This window comes from Neopelma chrysocephalum, unplaced genomic scaffold (assembly GCF_003984885.1).
Source record: "Neopelma chrysocephalum unplaced genomic scaffold, ASM398488v2 Primary Assembly neopelma1_86, whole genome shotgun sequence".
NCBI lineage: Eukaryota > Metazoa > Chordata > Aves > Passeriformes > Pipridae > Neopelma > Neopelma chrysocephalum.
This window is the reverse complement of record NW_020897748.1, coordinates 4026-24175: the sequence shown is the minus strand read 5'-3', so window position 1 is coordinate 24175 and position 20150 is coordinate 4026. Positions and strand designations below refer to the sequence as shown.

Sequence of the window (20150 nt, the reverse complement as noted above, 5' to 3'; positions counted from 1 at the left end):
GGTGTGTGGGTGTGTGTGTGTGTGGGGGTGGGGGTGTGGGGGTAGGGGTGTGTGTGTGTGCGTGAGCGCACATGCACATGTGTGTGACTGATCTTATTAAGAAGCAATTTGTGCTGTGGTAGTTTTATTGTTGCTGTGCTACAATTCAGAAAAGAGCAGAAAGGGCTTGGGAGTGATGACAGCAATAGCAATAGAGGTTCTGAAGAGAATTGTCTATAAACCACATTTTTTTCCCTGTAATTTTCAAAAGCTGGGCTGTGTTTCTTTCTAAGCCCTGAATTGACTCTTACAGACCCCTGCAAAGTAGGAGGCAAATGTAAATTACCGTTACTTTCACAAAAACGGGGACATGGGGAAGTCAGAATTTTAGAAACTGGTGTAATTTTATTGCCTGTCATCTCTCCTTTGTCTGCCGGTGTGGATCAATATGATCAATATGTGAGATAGCCATCTGAGAACAGAGGGGAAAGCGGTGTGAAGCAGAAAACCTTTACAAATCCCTCTCTTTTCACGTCCTGCTGCTGTCTCCACCCTCGGCGCTTTGTGACTCCTCCTGGCAAGCAGTGATGCTGGTCTGTCCGGGCTGGATCAGCTCAACCCTGTGCAGTGCTCAGCAGCTGGCGGTGCAGGAGGGCTCTGCTTTCCCTGCCGCTGCAGGGAGGAAACTCTCACCTCCACACGCTGGATTTCATGAATGCCTCAAATCAGCTATGAGAAAACAGCCTTTTAACCTGTGCAAATGAGCTGGAGTCTTAGAGGGATTAACCCGCCTGGTAGTTGAATTTACAAAGACTGAAAGTCCAGGTGCTTTCGGGGGAGTGGAGGATGACACAGGAATGGGACTGTGACTACATGGAAAATGTGCTTTGGAGCTGCAGATCACCCACACTCTGCTCCACTCACCCTTTTGCATGACCATGGAGAACAGGTGCTGAGATCGAGTGCTGGGCAGAAGCAGCAGTGGGCTGGTGAAGATGGAGAATGGCACAGGGGACAAGCAGAACCAAACTGTGCTGCCACTATCAAGCCAGGAGATCATTACAGTTGAATACCAAGTGGTTACCATCCTCTTGGTCCTCCTCATCTGTGGACTGGGCATTGTGGGCAACATCATGGTGGTTTTGGTGGTCCTCAGAACCAAGCACATGAGAACTCCCACTAACTGCTACCTGGTGAGTCTGGCTGTGGCAGATCTCATGGTGCTTGTGGCTGCAGGACTACCCAATATCACAGAAAGCCTGTATAGATCCTGGGTGTATGGCTACGTGGGGTGTCTCTGCATCACTTATTTCCAGTATCTAGGCATCAATGCTTCTTCTTTTTCCATTGCTGCCTTCACCATTGAGAGATACATAGCCATCTGCCACCCAATCAAAGCCCAATTCCTGTGCACTTTTTCAAGAGCCAAAAAGATCATTATTTTTGTCTGGGCTTTCACCTCCATATACTGTATGCTCTGGTTTTTCTTGCTGGATATTAATACAGTAGCCTACAAAGAGACTACTGTTGTGTCCTGTGGCTACAAGGTGTCCAGGAGCTATTACTCTCCTATCTACATGATGGACTTTGGTATATTTTATGTTGTGCCAATGGTATTGGCAACTGTGCTCTATGGCCTGATTGCTAGAATACTGTTCCTGAACCCCATGCCTTTGGACTCAAAAGAAAACTCTAAGACATGGAGGAATGATGTAGCTCACCAAAGCAAGCCTGTGAATTCCAAGATGACTAATAGAAGTTTCAATAGCACTATTGCTTCTCGAAGGCAGGTAGGAACAGCAGTTTGAAATGTCTTTCTAAAAAGTAAAGCATACTTGTTTTAGAGTTCACTGTTCTGAAGCTGTGGAAAGAGGTAAAATATATTCTCCCTTTTTGCTAACTAGTCAAGTTGAAACTCTGTGATATGTGTACACGTACATATAAATGTTTTTTTTCTTGCTTATTCATTATTACCTACTGCAAGGACCAAAAAAGAAATAGTATTTTATTTCCCATATTAAAAAGCATTTAGGAAGCATCAATTATGAATGAAAAATTTTTAACTATAGTTTCTTTATATTACAGCCTGTTAGTAATCTTGCCAAATATAGAGTGACTTTTGAGTAATTTTTGGGATCTGAAGAGTAGGATCTAGTCTGGGAATGTGGGAGATTTGAGGTTTGGTCCCAGCTAAGGTAGCATGTCACTCAGCAAACACAATCATGTTGCCGCTTTTCCTGTCTCTAACTCTCCTGCAAAAAGTCTATTTAAGGAAATATGTATATAAAAGTGCCTTGTAAATTCTAAATATCTTTGTTACTCTGTCTCTCTTTTTATGTATTGATGGCTCAAAACTGGTGTATAGGTTTGACTAGCTTCTTTTTATATTGTTAAATATGTATGTTGACCTGTGTCATAATACCAGTAGAATATAGTTAGTAGATTAATGCCTGGCTATTTGCAGTAAATCACACTGCCTCATACTCGCACAGCATGCAGCAAGTAGCACAGCTGCTGCAATGCTGAGAAACACAGGGTGCATCCTTCACACACATGGCTCTTGGGAGCAGGCAGCCTGATGTGAGCATTGGCAAGCAGTGCTCCATGCTGAGTGGCTTGGCTCTTGCCCCTGCATAGTACCCCAGTGGGTTGCTTCCCCAAGCTTCTGCTTCCCTACACTGTACAGCTCCCTCAGGAAGCAAAGCTGAGCTGTGCACCTGCTCAGACAACCTGAATGCCCGCCTTGGGTGATGGGTTGAACTTTATATTCTTCTTATTTTATGTAGATTGCTACTGTTTAATGAGAGGGTCCACATTTTCTTATTACAGAGATGGCACGGACCTCGAAAGTTAACTGAGCTCCTGCTAGAGCACCGAGCACTTGCAGAGCACTAGAGCCCTGTTTTGAAATGCACAACAGAAACTTGTGGGCTAGGTTATATTTAATTATGTTGCCAATTATAGTTAATAGTCAGATAAGAACTGTTTAATGTTGTTTTTCTTTGTCCATTAATTAGTAGAAGAAGATAATCTTCAAATTCTCAATATCACTTGAGTACCCATGCTTGATTACATGTGCTTAGCATCATTTGAAAAACAGACAAATCTTTTACGTTGAACACTGCCGAATACGGATACTGCTTTATTATGAAACCAAAAGGTGAAGATTATAATGTGATATCTTTTATGTCTTGTAAAGACAGCAAGACTTTTTCTAAAAGCCTAAGTAACCTGATCGCTTAAAGTAGCCTCATTATGACTAAGCCTGCATTTACATTCAGTACAATATGGGAAGCAAAGCAAGGATAGTGTGGCATTATTAGTAATATTTTTTATATAATAGCAGCATGAAAAAGACAGCCAGTGGTGTAAAATGAGAAAACACAATTCCATATTCAAAAAAATCTAGCATCTCAAGAGTTAGTAAGACACGCAAGTGAAAATTTCCTGCTACGCTGGCAAAGGCATGCGTAGCTGACAGTTTGGCCTCACAGTGAGTCCTGCTGTCATGTGAAACTGTCTGTCTTCTCAGAACTGTCCTTGCGTTACAGGGATTGAGTTGTATACAATACCCAGCATATGATCTGGAGAAAACGTGACTGAAAATGTGGTGTACACTTTCTACTTCTGTGGCAGTTCTCATATTTATCCAAGAACATTTCTACAAAATTAAATTTGCGTGTGTATCTGTGGTAGGTTGGCTCCTCCTGAGGATGGGGAGAAAAGAACAGGCAGACAAACTATCAGTTATTGTCATGGGCAATGCAGAGTTGACTTGGGGAAAATGAATATTGCCAATTTATTGTCCACTGTTACAGTCACAAGTTACACTCAGTCCCTTTCCTGAAGCAACCAACAGTGTGGGGCCAGGGAGTATTACAGTCTGGTTGCAGAGGTTGGTCTCTTGTCACTCTTTCCTTCTCACTCTTTTACTCTTTCAGTGTGATTCCTCCACTGGCTGCAGTCCCTTCAGGTAGTGCCAGCCTTGCCAAAGGGCACCTCCTCCTCTGACTTTGGTGTTACCCTGCTGTTTCTCATTCTTTTGTTCTCTTATCCCCTCTTTCTCTCTTTCTGGCATTTTTGCCATTCCTTAAACATGTTTTCGCAGAGGCACCACCAGCTTTGCTGGTGGGCTTAACTGTGTCCTGATGGGTCTGTTGGAGCTGGACGGAACTGTTTGTGTCCAGCTCAGGGCAGTCTCTGGCTTCTTATCAGAGAGGCCACCCCTCCAATCTGCTACTGTAATTCAGTACAGTTCCATTGAATGCTTATAATTACTACTACTACTACTTATTATTAGTAGTAATATTGTTATAATTATAATTATACTTATAATTAACCTACTATGAACTTACACTTATATAATACAACAGAATTAAACAGTAAGTTAGATAGGTTTCTTCAATCCTTGTGAAGGTTTAATTAAGGAGTTTCATAACCATTTTTTATGATGATTAATCCAACATGGCAGTATGTAAAGTCATTTAGCTCCCTTAGTCTGACCTGGATTGCTTGACTAATCTGGATTAAGCATGACCCAGACTGCCAAATCATAGAATTTTCTTTAATTTTCATGGCACTTTCCACTGTATCATCTATGTTTGGAAAGTGGTCCATTGTTTAAAAAGGTCAAAACTTTTTGACCAGGGTAGGAAAGCATTTTCTCCTTGTCATACGGTGTTTTAGATGAAGAGCACTGTCTGAAGCTGTTTCCAGCTCATGACAGAGATAGACTCTATTGTCCAATTGTTTTTTAAACCTTTTTCTTTTTAACCTATATTATTGTGTTAGCATATTTGTGTTTCTATGTTTGCTTCCAAGGATTAGACAGTCAATACTTTCTATTGTGAGTCATACTGTTGTGCAATTTCATTTGTTTTCTCCAAAAATGACAATACCTTACTTATGTTGCTAGTAGGAGAGTTAGCCCGGAATTAGGAGCTGATGGACTAAAAATGCAAAATCCAACTTGGAAAACATCCTGACTTCAATACCTAGGATGCTTCCTCACAAAAAGCACCAATGGAAAGAGCAGCTCAATGGAGGAACAACCCTCTATGGCATCTAGAATAGCTCTATTCTCAAGGAAGAAGAAAATATAGAATAAAATAACCATTTCCTTACAACTGTGGAGGGCAGCTACCTAAGCTGAGACGAGGAAGGGTGGGAAGCTCAGCATATGTATAAAACATTATATATATATACACACATACACACACACACACACACATATATATATACATGAACAGTGGGGAGTGAAGTTCTATTCCTGAAGGTGAATGGATGGACCATGTTCAGTTTCATTAGAAAGGATATTTTCAGCCTCTGATGTAAACAGACATAATTCCAGCACTGAATAGGGGTCAAGAGGGAAAACAAGGTGTCAGTTCATTAATAGAAGATGTGTTATTCAAAGTATTCAGAGCAGATTTTGCAATAAAACAAAGGTTCCCTAATAAGTAACAGCAACCAATATTAAATGCTTTTTTACAGCATACAGTACGAGGGAGAAGAGCTATGTTTTTGGGGGTGCTTTAATTTGCTAACAGTGCTTCTTCTAGCAGCACAAGTACTAGGATCTCTCAGCATTTCTAAAATTTTCATGTTTTTTCTTCTGAAAATCTGAATAATTTTGTTCTGCTCAGAATCAAGAAAATGTCCTGAAGACCCAGGCATTGTCACAAGGAAGACAAGAGAGAGAGAACGTAAAACTGAAGGGTATAAAAAGGATTTTACTGACATACAAGAAAACTTTGAAAATGTGAGGAAAATGAAATCCTTTTTTTCTAGGAGTATCTGTTCTTGAACTACCTTGGCAAGCAGCTCATTATCTTTTAAAAGAAAGCAAGAGGACATGGGAAGCAGGTGGGAAGACAAGGAAGGGACCTCTTTTTATAGCAGCTAAGAGTCCATACATTCTCTAGCTGATGTGCTCAAGGAATCACAATCTGAGCTGTGTGCTTCCTTTTCCATTTTGCACATGCTCCTCATCTGCCTGGTCCTCCAGATCAGATCTTGGTGCTGGCTGTGTTGAGCTCTCCCACACTTCCACTTTATCCCACATAGCTCAGCCCGCAGATCCCAAATGTTTTTCTTGTGTGTTCATAATATGAACACTGAATTACATATTTGCAGGTAGATTTCACACTGTCCCCAAAGGAATTCCTAGTTTCCTCAGGTATCAAGGGGACTGTGAAAAATAAACACAGCCTTAGATAGCAAACGTTGTTTATACTTAAGGTGGGATCCAGCTCACTTAACATTATGTGCGTCTTACAAAGTTAGTTGCTTAGTCCAATCAAATCATCTAAGGCCATCATGGCCATCATGGTCAGTTATAACAGGCAGATTACCCTCTAGAGAAAGTCCTGTCTTAGACAGTGGTGCAGTCTGTGATGACCTGCTCCCCTGAGAAATCTCTCTGTTCTGTCACAGCAGAGCAAGCACAGATTTCAGCTTGCAATGCAAGATAAGTTTTGTAAGGCTTACGTGAAATCCTCAATCTTATAATTTGGTTTCACTTGTGATGTTAGTATATCAAGACCTTAATCCTTCTATTTATTTAATCCTTCTCTTTGTTGCATAACTTCCTTTTTACTACAAAATCATGGACTGGGATATACAATCTCTGTGCATTGCGAGGAACACCAAGCACAAGAAAGATATTAGTACATGCCTTTAAAACACCAGAGTGATTATCACTTTTGCCTATCAATGTAAGAAAGATTAGTGTTCAAAGGAGAAGGAAACAACTACCATACTCTGAGTACCAGTAATTAAAAACATCTCTCAGGTGTCGGTTTCATGATCAAAAACTCTATTGTCCCTAAACTCGAAAATCTGCCGACAGGCCATTCTGACCGCATTATCTCCCTACGCCTTCCACTAAACAACAAGCAACACGTTGTCATCTTCAGTATATATGCCCCAACTCTCCAAGCTGACCCTGCTGAAAAAGATAAATTTTACACTGACCTGCGCTGCCTTACCCAAAAGGTGCCCGCAGATGATAAGATCATTATCCTTGGGGATTTCAATGCCAGAGTAGGTAAGAATTTTGAAGCCTGGAAAGGAGTATTAGGCAAGCATGGTGTTGGAAACTGCAACGATAATGGTCGACTTCTGCTAGAATTCTGTGCGGAGCAACAGTTTACCATCACTAATACTATCTTTCAGCAGAAAAATAGTCTGAAGACAACCTGGATGCACCCCAGGTCTAAGCATTGGCATCTCATTGATTATGTCCTGGTGCGACGGAGAGACGTCCGCGATATCCTCCATACCCGCGTGATGCCCAGCGCAGAATGTCAAACAGACCATCGGCTTGTGCGCTGTAAACTCAACTTTAATCTCAAATTCAAACCCAAAAGGGGCAGTATCCCAAGGAGAAGACTCCAAGTTAATGATCTCCAATCAGCCACAGTAAGACAAAGATTTCAGGCAAACCTTCAAACTAGGCTCGAAAACCATTCCACAGATTCTGCAGTTTCCTCCCCTGAAACAATTTGGCATCATATTAAAAGCTGCATCCTGCAATCCTCTGAAGAATCCTTAGGGTTTTCCCTCAAGAAGAACAAGGACTGGTTTGATGAAAACAATCAAGAAATCCAGGAATTGTTGAGGAAGAAGAGAACTGCCCACCAAGCACACCTTGCACTGCCATCCTGTCACGCAAGAAAAACAGCCTTTCGTCTTGCATGCAGCAAGCTCCAACAGAAACTCCGTGACATCCAGAACGAGTGGTGGACCGATCTAGCTGCAAAAACTCAACTATGTGCAGATACAGGGGATCACAAAGGATTCTATGAGGCCCTGAAAACAGCATACGGGCCTACATACCAAGTCCAAAGCCCACTACTCAGTGCAGATGGTCAAACGCTTCTGACAGATAAAACCTCCATTCTGAACAGATGGTCTGAACACTTTCAGACTCTTTTCAGTACCAACCGTGTAGTCCAAGACTCAGCAATTCAGTCCATCACACAACAACCGGTGAAATACGAATTGGATACTGCCCCCACTTTAGGAGAAACTCTCAAGGCCATACAGCAGGTGAAAATCGGCAAGGCAGCTGGGGTTGATGGAATTCCACCTGAAGTCTGGAAACATGGGGGCTTTGAACTCCATGCTAAATTTCACGAGCTTGTGGTGCATTGTTGGGAACTAGGCGAACTACCTTCAGACCTTCGTGATGCAGTCATCATCACCTTGTTTAAGAAGAAAGGTACTAAATCAGACTGTTCAAATTACCATGGTATTACTCTGCTCTCCATTGCTGGCAAAATCCTGGCAAGAATACTCCTGAACAGACTAATACCTGCTATAGCAGAAGGAATTCTACCTGAAAGTCAGTGTGGCTTCAGAGCTAACAGGAGCACCACAGACATGATATTTGTTCTCAGACAACTGCAAGAGAAGTGTAGGGAACAGAACAGAGGTCTCTATGTAACCTTTGTCGACCTCACCAAGGCTTTCAATACTGTGAGCAGAAAAGGTCTGTGGCAGATTTTGGAACGTTTAGGTTGTCCCCCCAAGTTCCTTAAAATGATCATCTCACTTCATGAGGATGAGCACGGCCAAGTCAGATATGGCAACACACTTTCTGAGCCCTTTCTAATAAAGAATGGTGTGAAACAAGGCTGCGTTCTCGCTCCTACCCTAATCACGGTCTTTTTCAGTATGATGCTCCAAAGGGCCACGGCAGACCTCAATGATCAGGACGGTATCTACATTCGATATCGTACTGATGGAAGCCTATTCAACCTAAGGCGACTGAAAGCCCACACTAAGACCTTAAACCATCTTGTCCGGGAGCTGCTTTATGCTGATGACGCCGCCCTTGTTGCCCACACAGAAGCAGCTCTGCAGCGTTTAACATCCTGCTTTGCAGATGCTGCTGAGCTCTTTGGGCTGGAAGTCAGCTTAAAGAAGACTGAAGTTCTCCATCAACCTGCACCTCAGGAAGTCCCCCATCATCCCCACATCACCATCAGCCAATCAGAGCTCAAATCAGTCCAACAGTTTAATTACTTAGGCAGCCTCATCTCCTCGGATGGTAAGATTGACGGGGAGATAGATAACAGGTTAGCGAAGGCATATAGTGCTTTTGGAAAGCTTCATAAAAGAGTCTGGCGAAATAAACACCTGAAGAAAAGTACCAAGATCAGTGTTTACAGAGCCATTGTGCTGTCTACTCTTTTATATGGCTCCGAATCATGGGTCATCTACCGCCACCACCTGCGTCTCCTAGAACGCTTCCATCAACGCTGCCTCCGTACAATCCTAAACATCCACTGCTCAGATTATGTGACCAATACATCTGTTCTTGAACAGGCAGCAATCACAAGTATTGAGGCCATGCTACTGAGAACACAGCTGCGTTTTGCAGGGCACGTCTCTAGGATGAAGGACCACCGCCTCCCTAAGATCCTGCTGTACGGTGAACTTGCCACTGGCTGCCGCAAGAGAGGAGCCCCGAAGAAAAGATACAAGGACTCCCTGAAGCAACAACTCGGCCTTGGGCATATTGATCACCATAACTGGTCTACTCTGGCCTCCAATCGGGAAGCCTGGAGACAGACCATTTATAACGCTGCTGATGCTTTTGAGAAAGCACGCAGGATCACCCTTGAGGAGAAAAGACAACGCAGAAAGAATCGAGCCTCGCAGAATATACCACTGTTATAGTTTATAATCTGAGGGGAATTTTTTCCTTCCCTGCCCCCCCCGTAAGAGAGACAGGAGCACGAAACAGGGAAGGGGGAGAAGGCGATTAGCATAACATTAGATTTAGCCAGCCTGACTGCATTCCTGGCTAATGGGCGATTGGAGAAGCTGGCTCTGCTCGGAGGGGAGAGGGGCAGTGTTGCGGGACGCTCCGGGGAGGACGGAGGCAGGGTCTGGGTGCAGGGCTTTGGCTGGAGAGAAGGCCTGGAGGCTTGCTGCCTGGCTGCCTGCCCTGGCTGGCCCGGACTGCTGACCTTTGGCTCGGCTTGAGGAGCTTCTTGCGACGCTACCACCTGGAAAACCACAGTGAGTTCTCCCATTCTCCTTTCGGCTACTCCCGTGACCTGGGACCGGCCCCAGGCCCCTTTCTTCCCCGTGGAGGCTGCCGCGACTCGGCAGCGCCCCCTACTGACCACACCAGCGAACTGCAGGCCCTGCACCTTCAGGGTGAACATGCCAGAGGCTGTTCACCTTGGAGACCTGCTGCGGATATGGGTACGGCCCGGCTAGCTCAGTCAGTAGAGCATGAGACTCTTAATCTCAGGGTCGTGGGTTCGAGCCCCACGTTGGGTGCCAAAAATGTCTCAGTCTGAAGAGACTGGAAGGTTTGCTAAAGAGAATGAGTTATGGGACGAAACAAGACTCCTCTCTCTCTGCAATTGTGGGTTTAAAATTTACGGGGCTTTACTCGAGGAAAGTGTGGAAAAACAGAGGAGATAACAACCCTTTATTAAAAGATATATGTATGTTAGCAAAACAGTTAGAAACAACAGTAACAGAACACAACAAGACTATGCAGTAGTCCTAGAAAAAAAACAAAGTCTGGCAAATACTTCTCTGTCCTATTAGCGCAGTCCTAATCGTGGCCTGCAGGGGGCGCTGTTGGATCGCAGAGGCGCAGAGCCTGCAGTTCGCTGGTGTGGTCAGTAGGGGGCGCTGCCGAGTCGCGGCAGCCTCCACGGGGAAGAAAGGGGCCTGGGGCCGGTCCCAGGTCACGGGAGTAGCCGAAAGGAGAATGGGAGAACTCACTGTGGTTTTCCAGGTGGTAGCGTCGCAAGAAGCTCCTCAAGCCGAGCCAAAGGTCAGCAGTCCGGGCCAGCCAGGGCAGGCAGCCAGGCAGCAAGCCTCCAGGCCTTCTCTCCAGCCAAAGCCCTGCACCCAGACCCTGCCTCCGTCCTCCCCGGAGCGTCCCGCAACACTGCCCCTCTCCCCTCCGAGCAGAGCCAGCTTCTCCAATCGCCCATTAGCCAGGAATGCAGTCAGGCTGGCTAAATCTAATGTTATGCTAATCGCCTTCTCCCCCTTCCCTGTTTCGTGCTCCTGTCTCTCTTACAGGGGGGGGCAGGGAAGGAAAAAATTCCCCTCAGATTATAAACTATAACAACCACCTAAGGAGTCTTTCTGCTGTGTCTTTTGCAACCGGACATGCCTTTCTCGTATTGGCCTTTTTAGCCACCAACGCGCTTGCAAGAAATGTGGGTAGAGCCCTTCCCAAATCTTCGTTCGCGAAGCCTAGCCATGATGAGTAATGAAAATGTCTAATAAAAACACTTCCTTAGAATGACAAGGTTTTGGAGCAGGAAAGAAAGGAGAATACTAGTTCAGAATTAAAATATTGGGAATCTATTTAGCAAAATACATTTTAAATATTTTTAGAACATTCTCAGAAATAAAAAGATAGGGTTTGAAGAATGTATGCAACCAGCACCATATTCAGTCTCAAGCACTTCATTGCCATTCAAAATATACTTGAAATTTGGACTAAGCTAGATTTACTCAAAGCCTTTTAATAATGTTTTCGATCTCCCTAACTAGGAATAATTTGTACTCTGAGTGTAGGAATGCAGTGCACATCCACAAGAAAAGAGCAATCAGTGAATCCTTGCCGTCACCTGAGCAATGAATGAGGATGCTAATACTGCTGTTTTCAGAGAGCTTTGGTGTATAGGCTTATGGGTAATAAAAAGTATGTTCTTTAAAAGTTTGTCCTCTTAGAACTCCACGATGTCAAACAATTAGCCCCCTCCCAAATGACGTTTAGTTCTATTTCATATGAAGTGATTTGAAAAAAGATATGGCAGTTTACTTAAACAAAGTGGACCAAAATTTCCTCTAGACTATTTCTGTGCAGCCCCATCCATATCAATAAAGATTTTTGGTGTGGATAAGAAAGCAGCGATTTTTCCTTAAAGACATGCTCGGGAGAAATGTAAATTGTCAATGATTGGTAACAAAGTACCCTGCAGAGCTTCTGGTATTAAAATACTCTGATGCTTGTGTAGACTATTATCCACTGAATGCCTTACCTGCTGCAACACATCTGTTAGTTGGGCTCAGTCCAGTTGTTCATCCAAGCTCCACAAATAGTTACTTTCTTCCTTTAGATGTGGATTATTTTCCATGATGACTGATTATTCTCCATTGAATGGATTTGCTCAGTTTGGAGGCACAGGCTGAAGCTGAGGCAGGGTGAGGTGAGGAGTCCTGAGACTTCCTGAGCCAGAGCAAGTCAGTACTGAGTCACCTCACTGCTTGCTACCATTTTCACAGGAATTGCTCTTTTAGAAGTGATTTGTAGATAAGGAAAAATCATCCTTTGAGCTACCTAAGACATTCACATTTGCATTTTGTTCTATTACAATGTGCACTAGAAAATCAGAAAAAACAGTCTATAAGTCATAATTAAATGTATCAGGTGACAAGAAAAGGAGATATTATTTCTGTCTCATTTTTTACTTCTACTGAACACAGCTGTAGGGAAATCAAAAGTGAGGGTGAAGGGAGTAGAATTATAAGATAAAATTGTAACCTTTGAATATGTACATTTGAAGACAAATAGATAAAAATACGTCAATTTGTAGAGTAACTTTGCTCTTCATCACATTCTTTATCATAATACCTATAACAAAACCAACAAATTGACTTCTATACATATGTGTGAGAAGCTGAAAAGTCTAAGGTCTACAACAGTTATCTGACTGGGATATCACCTGGAAAGAGTAATTTAACAAAAACTAGGAAGAATTGGGAACCAAATTTTTTTGTCCTTCTTACTTTAGAAAAACTTTCTGAATCAAATATTCATTAGAAATTCCTACTGAAAGGCCTGTCCGTAGTTTTGCTTTGGCTCTAGAGGTGTAGGAATGCACATGTTCATTTCAAGGTGAGTACTAACCCCCTGCCCTCTTCTGCCTACCTCTGTGTTCCCCCAGGTTACCAAGATGCTGGCTGTGGTTGTGATCCTATTTGCATTCCTATGGATGCCCTACCGCACACTGGTTGTGGTCAATTCCTTTCTCTCCAGGCCCTTCCAAGAAAACTGGTTCCTGCTATTTTGCAGAATCTGTATTTATTTAAATAGTGCCATCAATCCTGTAATTTACAATCTCATGTCTCAGAAATTCAGAGCAGCCTTCAGGAAACTCTGCAACTACCAGCAGAAACAGGAGAAGAAGCCTGCCAGTTACAGTGTCGCCCTAAATTATAACATCATCAAAGATTCAGATCACTTCAGCACTGAGCTGGAAGATATTACTGTTACCAATACCTACCCGGCCTCTGCAAAATTGTCCCTTGGTGATACATGTTTGTCATCTGAGGTAACAGTTAATACATTTCAGTGTTTTGTGTGGAGTCCTCATGAGCTGGAGCATGTTGCTGGGCATGTGGCTGTGCTGGGATTGCTTTCAGCCGGGGCAGCACCGCAGAGGGCCGGGAAAGGCTGAGGGTAGCAGGTGATGCACCAAACAGGGCATGGCAGGGAGGGAGGACTGCCCAGGTCTGGAAAGTAATGCTTTCAAAGGACCGTGTGCCAAGTATGATAGGAATTGGAGGATTTGCAGCATGGGGAAGAGTAAGGACAAACACACAAGTTAAGCCTTGTTTTCTGAGGAGCAGAGGGCAATAGCGGAGCATCAGAAAGTGGTGCTCAGGCATGGTGCCTCACATACACCTCTGGCAAGAGGGTGATGTGGATGTCTGAGCTCAGTGATTCCTCCAGGCATGCTCTGGTTGCCTGCAGGGAGGGAAATGGGGCATTTTCTGGGGTCTCACCCCTTGGCTCCAGCTGGGAGTTAACTAGCCCAGTGCCACCATGCAGCTGGTGCTAAGAGAAGACAGGGTTCTCCCACACACCAGCACTCTGGTCCTGAGAGTGCTGAAAGTGCCACCCACTTCCATGCCAGCAGCAACATCCCCATGTGTAGCACTTCTCTCTAATCCAGCTCTTTTCTACATCATGATGCATGTTACTGATTTCATGATGCTTTTTTACACAATACTATTTAAATGCTGTTTGTAGACCTGTATACTTCAGAACTTATAAATATAGATTATCTATAGAGAGACTTAGTTTTTATTTGTTTTTTGCAGATTGTATGAGAATGAAAAAGTCTTTTTTCAGTTTACTTCTTCTCTCCTCATTTTCAGGCCTGAGGCACACCTTCTTCTGTTGTATGCAGCCATATAAGACCTTTGGATGCTTTGTTCCTAATGAACTGTATGGAATGTAAAGACATTTCTGCTCACAGAATTGCAGGGTTACTATATATCTCTGCACACCTGCCTGTGCCCTACAAGGAAAAACAGCCTCTTGGGGAATGAAAAGAATATACAACTGAGACTAACTGAACAAAGCACTTAATACAGTATAACTTTAGGAGGATGAGTTGGCTTCCATGGACTACCCAAATGCTTTGTCTCTTTAACTGGCTGAAGAGTGGTCTGCATTCTCAGGAAGAGCAAGGCTTCCTAGGACACATCCATGGATGCAGAGTGGGGCAGTGGTTGATACTCCCAGTGAATCTGGGAGTCAAGGAGAGGAGCTGCCCTTCTGTGTGGCTGCACTGGGCACTACCAGCAGGGCCTGTCCAACAGCAGCCAGAACCACCGATAACAGTAATTACCTGCCAGTGACTTCCTCATCCCACATCAGAGCAAATCCAATCGTGGGCATCATAGCACACTTCAATAACAGGTATCTGATTGCAAAGAGTGAAAAATCTTTCTCTTCTTGAGTTTATTTTCACCTTGAGCAGCATGAAATAGGAAGACCATTGAATGAATTTGCAGCAGGGAATAAACAAAAAGTTATTAAGAAGCTTTTAAAATATCTTGGTTATTTTCAGCAATCTAGTTTACAGATGTACCACTTTAAATGTAAGTCTCAGCTACTATTGAATTCTGTCAGAACTTGACACATATTAAAGAGTATTGGACAGGCTTTCACCAGTTCCTCTTACCTTGGTTCAATAGCAATTTTGTCTAAGAGAGCTGCAGGGCAGTTATAGCTTCAATATAGGTAATGTCTAGGGAAAAGAGGAAAATTCAGTGAAAAATGACAACTTTAATTTTTTTGTCTCAAAGCTTATCTATTAGAATACTTTAGGACATAAAGTATTGTCAGAACAGAAGTCACCATGGCTTCTCACTTGCCAGCATAGTCACTTCCATGCTCTTCCCACACAGAACCATGATCAGCAGCCTGAGGCCACAGTCTCCCTGTTGGAGCTGCAGACAAAACAGCATGTACTGCTTTGGCTTTGCTCTAGACCAGAGCTTATTCTTGCCAGAATAATATTTTCCCATTTCTGTGCAGCAGAAACAGAAACTGAGGAAGGTGCCTTGTTTTTCATGAACATTTTGCGCAGCTCTTGTACATGACATTTAGAAACTTGAAAAAAAAACCTTTCTATTCTAGTAAAAAACCTATCCAGAGTGGGATGAAAGTGGTAGCCCCTCCAGTGAGGCTTTCCTGTCCAGTATTACTTTGCACACCCTGCCAGTTCCCCATCACTTCCATTTACATTCAGCTATATTTGCAAACTTAAAGAGATCTAAAAATACCCTGATAGGCCTCTGATTTAAATGTTAAAACTTGTGAATTGTGAACCTGTGTCTGCTGCATCCAAAAGATTCTATTCAACACTCTCTGCATAGGAAGAAGAAAGTGAATAGATTGCCCACTGGAAATATTCCAGAACCATCCAGACGCAATCCTGTGCTACGTGCTCTAGGATGACCCTGCTTAAGCAGGGAGGTTGGACCAGATGATCCACTGTAGTGCCTTCCAGCCTCAGCCATTCTGTGATTCTGTGAACAGTCTGTATCCTGCTCTGTCTGCACCCTTGTTTTAACTCCTGTTTTAACTTTGCAGAGCTCCATAGGGACTTTCTAGCTTGGCAAAGTGATGGCAAGGACAAGGAAGGGACCAGCAGTAGGAGGTTTTAACCAGCAGTATAGGTCTGACCAACTTCTAGGAGCTGGCAGAGATTTGGCTGGAGCAGACCCAGCTGCAGAACCCATGCAAGCTGTGTTGCAATCTTTCCTAAATCCTCTGCATTGTGGCTCTTCCTTATTTATGGGGGGCTGAGGCTTGCCAGCTTGTCTGCCTCAGCAGCATAGACCACCAGGCACATCCCATGGGGTCTGTTTCTGTGTGGATGCTCCAGCACTGCGGCACCTGAACACCCACATGACTGGAAGGGGGCTGTCCAGACTACTTTTGAAATAATAAGGAAGAACTAAAATTACAGAGTAAGGCACATGGCAGCCAAGTGAGCAAAGTTGGCTGGAGTTCAAGAAATCAGAAAGAAGGATACCAGTGTATTCTTGAGTTAGTACCTAGCAGTTGTCTCATAAATAGAATTCTATAGCTGTGACATACACTTTGAATAAACTTTTGCTTCGTAGAGCTTGATGTGAAATGACAGAGTTTTATAGCACTTTACTGCTCACATTTGCTTAAAGCTACACTGTGCCACCACAAGTGCAAGTCAAGGAGAGGTACCACCACCTGTGTAACATTTCCTCCAAAGCACCTATCAGAGAGAAATTAAATTATCTGGGAACCTTACACAGGAATTTATGTTTGCTTAGCCAAGAGACATATTCAAAGTCAAAGCAAGTTCCTGTGTCTGACTGAGCAAAGGCTTTGTATCAGTGAGCCAGTACCACTTGGAGCTGATGAGAGACAATCCCCAGATCTGAACTGGAGGCAGAAGGTGTGGAAGTGGCCACAGTTGGCACCGGTGTCGGGAAATCCTTTTGCTCTTCACATGCTGTTTTCAGTCAGGCACCTTTCAGAGCAGGCTCTGCTTTCCAGACTTTTTAAAGAGGTAGTAGAACTAGTTCCTTTTCTTAAAAGGTGAGCAGGTGGGCAGGACTCACATCAGGCAAAGTGTGCATTACACAAAAACCTGACTGTCCAAAGAGGAGCAAAACTGCCAGGTGAGGACTGAGCTCAGTATTCATGTAATGACAGTAACGCAAACACTTTTATCTCAACACTTTTCAGAGCACAGACTGGGCTACAGCTTTTATAGACTGACAATATCAGAAGTCAATTCTGCTTTCTCAACCTCTCTTCCATAATTCTTTTTTCTTGTTTCAGATGTTCAAGTGAGGTATTTAAGTCCATATTCTTAGTGAGGTTTCATCAAGGGCTAAAATCTATGTAGAAGGTTTTGTATGCACCATCACTTGGAATAACAAATGAAATGGAATTTTTCTGGTATTTATTTGTGCAAACAGAAATGATGATGCTTGCAAAATTGTGTGCAAAAATGCAATATTTAAAATTGTAGATTTTAGTTAAGGTGTGATTTGAACTCATAACATGCTGTGACTGTGTCTTTATGGATGTTAATTATGAAATCCATACTAATTATATACTGATTCCCACAGCTAACACTATGAAACTTTGTCTGGTAGGCTAATGTGATTTTAGATCTATTTCTGTGTTTGCCCTTCGGTTTATAACAGCAATCAACTTTTTTTCTTGTGCCTAGATGTTGTAAATTAGACATGTGGGCATGTGTTTATTTAAAAATTTGCGTGGTTTTAAATTTATTGATAATTATATCAAACTTCTTTTGCTAGAAGTGAAAGTGACTGAATGTCAGCTACTGACTGCAGTAATATAACTATTTATCTTTGTATACTTATTTTGTGGATAGTAAATTCCTCTGCCACATTTAGTTTGAAAAAATTGTCTGATTGGTACCAGTATTGAAATCCATGCCTATATCCTTACTTAATGTCTTTGATGTGAGAGATTGCATTATTATTGCACTTTTATTTGGAACTTTACCCAGAATGTAACAGAAGAGATGATGCTGTAGCATCTGGCTTCTGGAGCTGTGCTGCTTCCTTTGTGAAATACTGAGATTTCAGAAGCTTCTGTGTTGGTAAATTGTCCAGATGAGAAAGGTCAGGTGTATTTAAAACACACTTCGGTTCAAATTATGATATGACCCCTTTGAGGTCAAAGTTAAGGATATATCAAAGATATCGAAGCTGCTCCAATGTATTGTGAAGGGGTTTATGACACTCCTGTGGAAGTAAATGGCATAAATCAAATGATACAGGGTTCATTAGCATCCCTTCAAAAACAATTATCCAGAAAAATGTCCTGAAGGAATGATCCTGCTTCAGGAGCTGCTGCCATAACTCCCCAGCTACACAGTAAAGGCTCAGATCAGTTACTTGGCCTTTGGAAGTAGAAAAATTTTTCTTCATTGTTTTTTATAAAGCTATTTAAAAAACATCAAAACAACCAACCAAAAAAACCCAGATCTGAGCATGGTCACCATGGAAAAAATATATGATTTCAAGAGTGCACAAAGCTAAACTGTTCTTTCAACGTGCTTATTAATTTCTTAACTATGTGTTTGTACAGTTGTTTCATTTGGTACAAACTGCAGTGAAATTTAAAAATTACCTTTCAGTATTTTGTTCTCTCTTCTTCAGACAGAATTGTTTATTTGATGTTTTGTTCTTTTCAATAAGAGTTTGTTTTCTCCTGAATCTTTCGTTACTAATTAAATAAAGTGATACTTCAAATAGCACTGAATTGGCCCAGCCAAAGTGATTTAAATTCCGGAATTCCTTAATTTGGGAGCTGAATCCTGGAAATCCGAATTCCCACAAACCATGTAAGAGCAACTGGTTTAGAAGGAATTTCTTTTTCATCTAGGCAGAATAATTCTGATTTCATTCTGACACTGCATGTGGTTTATACATTTGTTTATTATAATGACTGTGAAATTGTGCAGAGAAATGTACTACTGATAAATGTAGAACAATTTTTGTTCAAAAGAAGCATTTTGTAATTCTTTGGTGCATTCCACTGCCGAGATTAATCTGTGATGGATTTTTGTTGCTACTCTAATAAAATGTTGAACAAGATAATTATACTGTAATTCTAATTTTTTTAACAACCACTTGAATACATACTTTTTGTCTTGCTGTCCTTGCCAATGGACAGGTAATATAACAGCATCCTTTGTCATATGTAGGGGAATGAGCATCCTGAAAAAAGCAAGCTTTGTTTCCTGAAGAAAGTGTAGTTTGCCAGTAACATAGCAGTAGTTACAGTGCTTAAATGGGTGAATCATTGCCCCTGCTACAAGGATTATTTATGCATTTGGTTGGACAATACTAAACGAAATAAAACAAAAAAAACCCCAAACAGACCAAAAAAACCCCAAACCACTAAACCAAAAAAACCACCAAAACACCATATCTTTGGAGTAGGGACAGAGATCAAAAGCCACTTTTTTCTTTGGTGACCATTGTCAGTGTAGTTGATTTCTGTACTTGATGGGTATTGCCTTGCTTTTCTGGTGATGTCAGCCACTTGTGCTTGGACCCAGCCTCAAGAGGATGAGTAGAATTACGTGGTCTGCTCTGATTTTCCTCAATGTAATGCATAGGAAACTCAGTTTCCTGGGAATCGGGATATACACAAAGGCTGAATTCCCTAGAGGCTAGACTAAAGCTGAATACATGTCTCTCATTTTTTGCGTGAATGTTCTATGACTCGTAAAATAAATACAGAGGGCTCCGTTTCCATCTTGCTGACTTTTGTGAATCCCAGGTAGTAGGTTTCTTAGTCTTTTCATTTGTACCCAACTCCAGTTGCCTACATGGGGCTGGATAATGTAGGGAACATGTCCCGAGGTGCAACAGGTAGGCACCGAAGCTAGGGGACATGCGCAGAGCCAGACCCTCCTATTGGTTAAGAGTCACGTGGGATCAAGGTAAAAAGGCGCGCGTTGTTTGAATAAACCTCTTTGTTTACCACCTCACAGAGAGCGTGCTATGATTTCTTTATTATATAAAGGCAGCGCCACGTGGACGCTACAGGATAACCCATACATTATTGCACAGTGGGGGTTGACCAGATGGAGAGCAGCTGTGCAGATGTGAGGCACTGTGGATCCTGGTGAACAGACTGAGCTTGAGGCAGGAAAAGGCCTCTGCAGCAGAGATAGTCATGAACCTCCTGGGCTGCACTAGACAGAACGTTGCCAGCAGGTCAGGGGAGATGATTCTTCCCCTCTGCTCAGCCCTGGTGAAATACATCTGGGGTACTGTGCTGTGCCTCTCAGTACGTGAGAGACAGGGATATACTGGGATGAGTCCCGTGCAGGTCCACAGAGGTG

The 20150-nt window shown here is 42.7% G+C and overlaps 1 protein-coding gene and 1 non-coding gene across 2 annotated transcripts; both read left to right on the top strand.

Annotated features, from left to right (window-relative positions):
* The first annotated feature begins 636 nt into the window (after positions 1–636).
* Positions 637–15662, top strand: TRHR (thyrotropin releasing hormone receptor). Its single transcript, XM_027692536.1, has 3 exons — positions 637–1769; positions 12918–13304; positions 14134–15662. The coding sequence occupies exons 1-3, from the start codon at positions 975–977 to the stop codon at positions 14137–14139; spliced, it is 1188 nt and encodes a 395-aa protein (XP_027548337.1). The 5' UTR covers positions 637–974; the 3' UTR covers positions 14140–15662.
* On the top strand, positions 10206–10278 carry TRNAK-CUU. The gene has a single exon. It is a non-coding gene; the product is annotated as a tRNA-Lys (tRNA).
* Positions 15663–20150: the final 4488 nt, after the last annotated feature.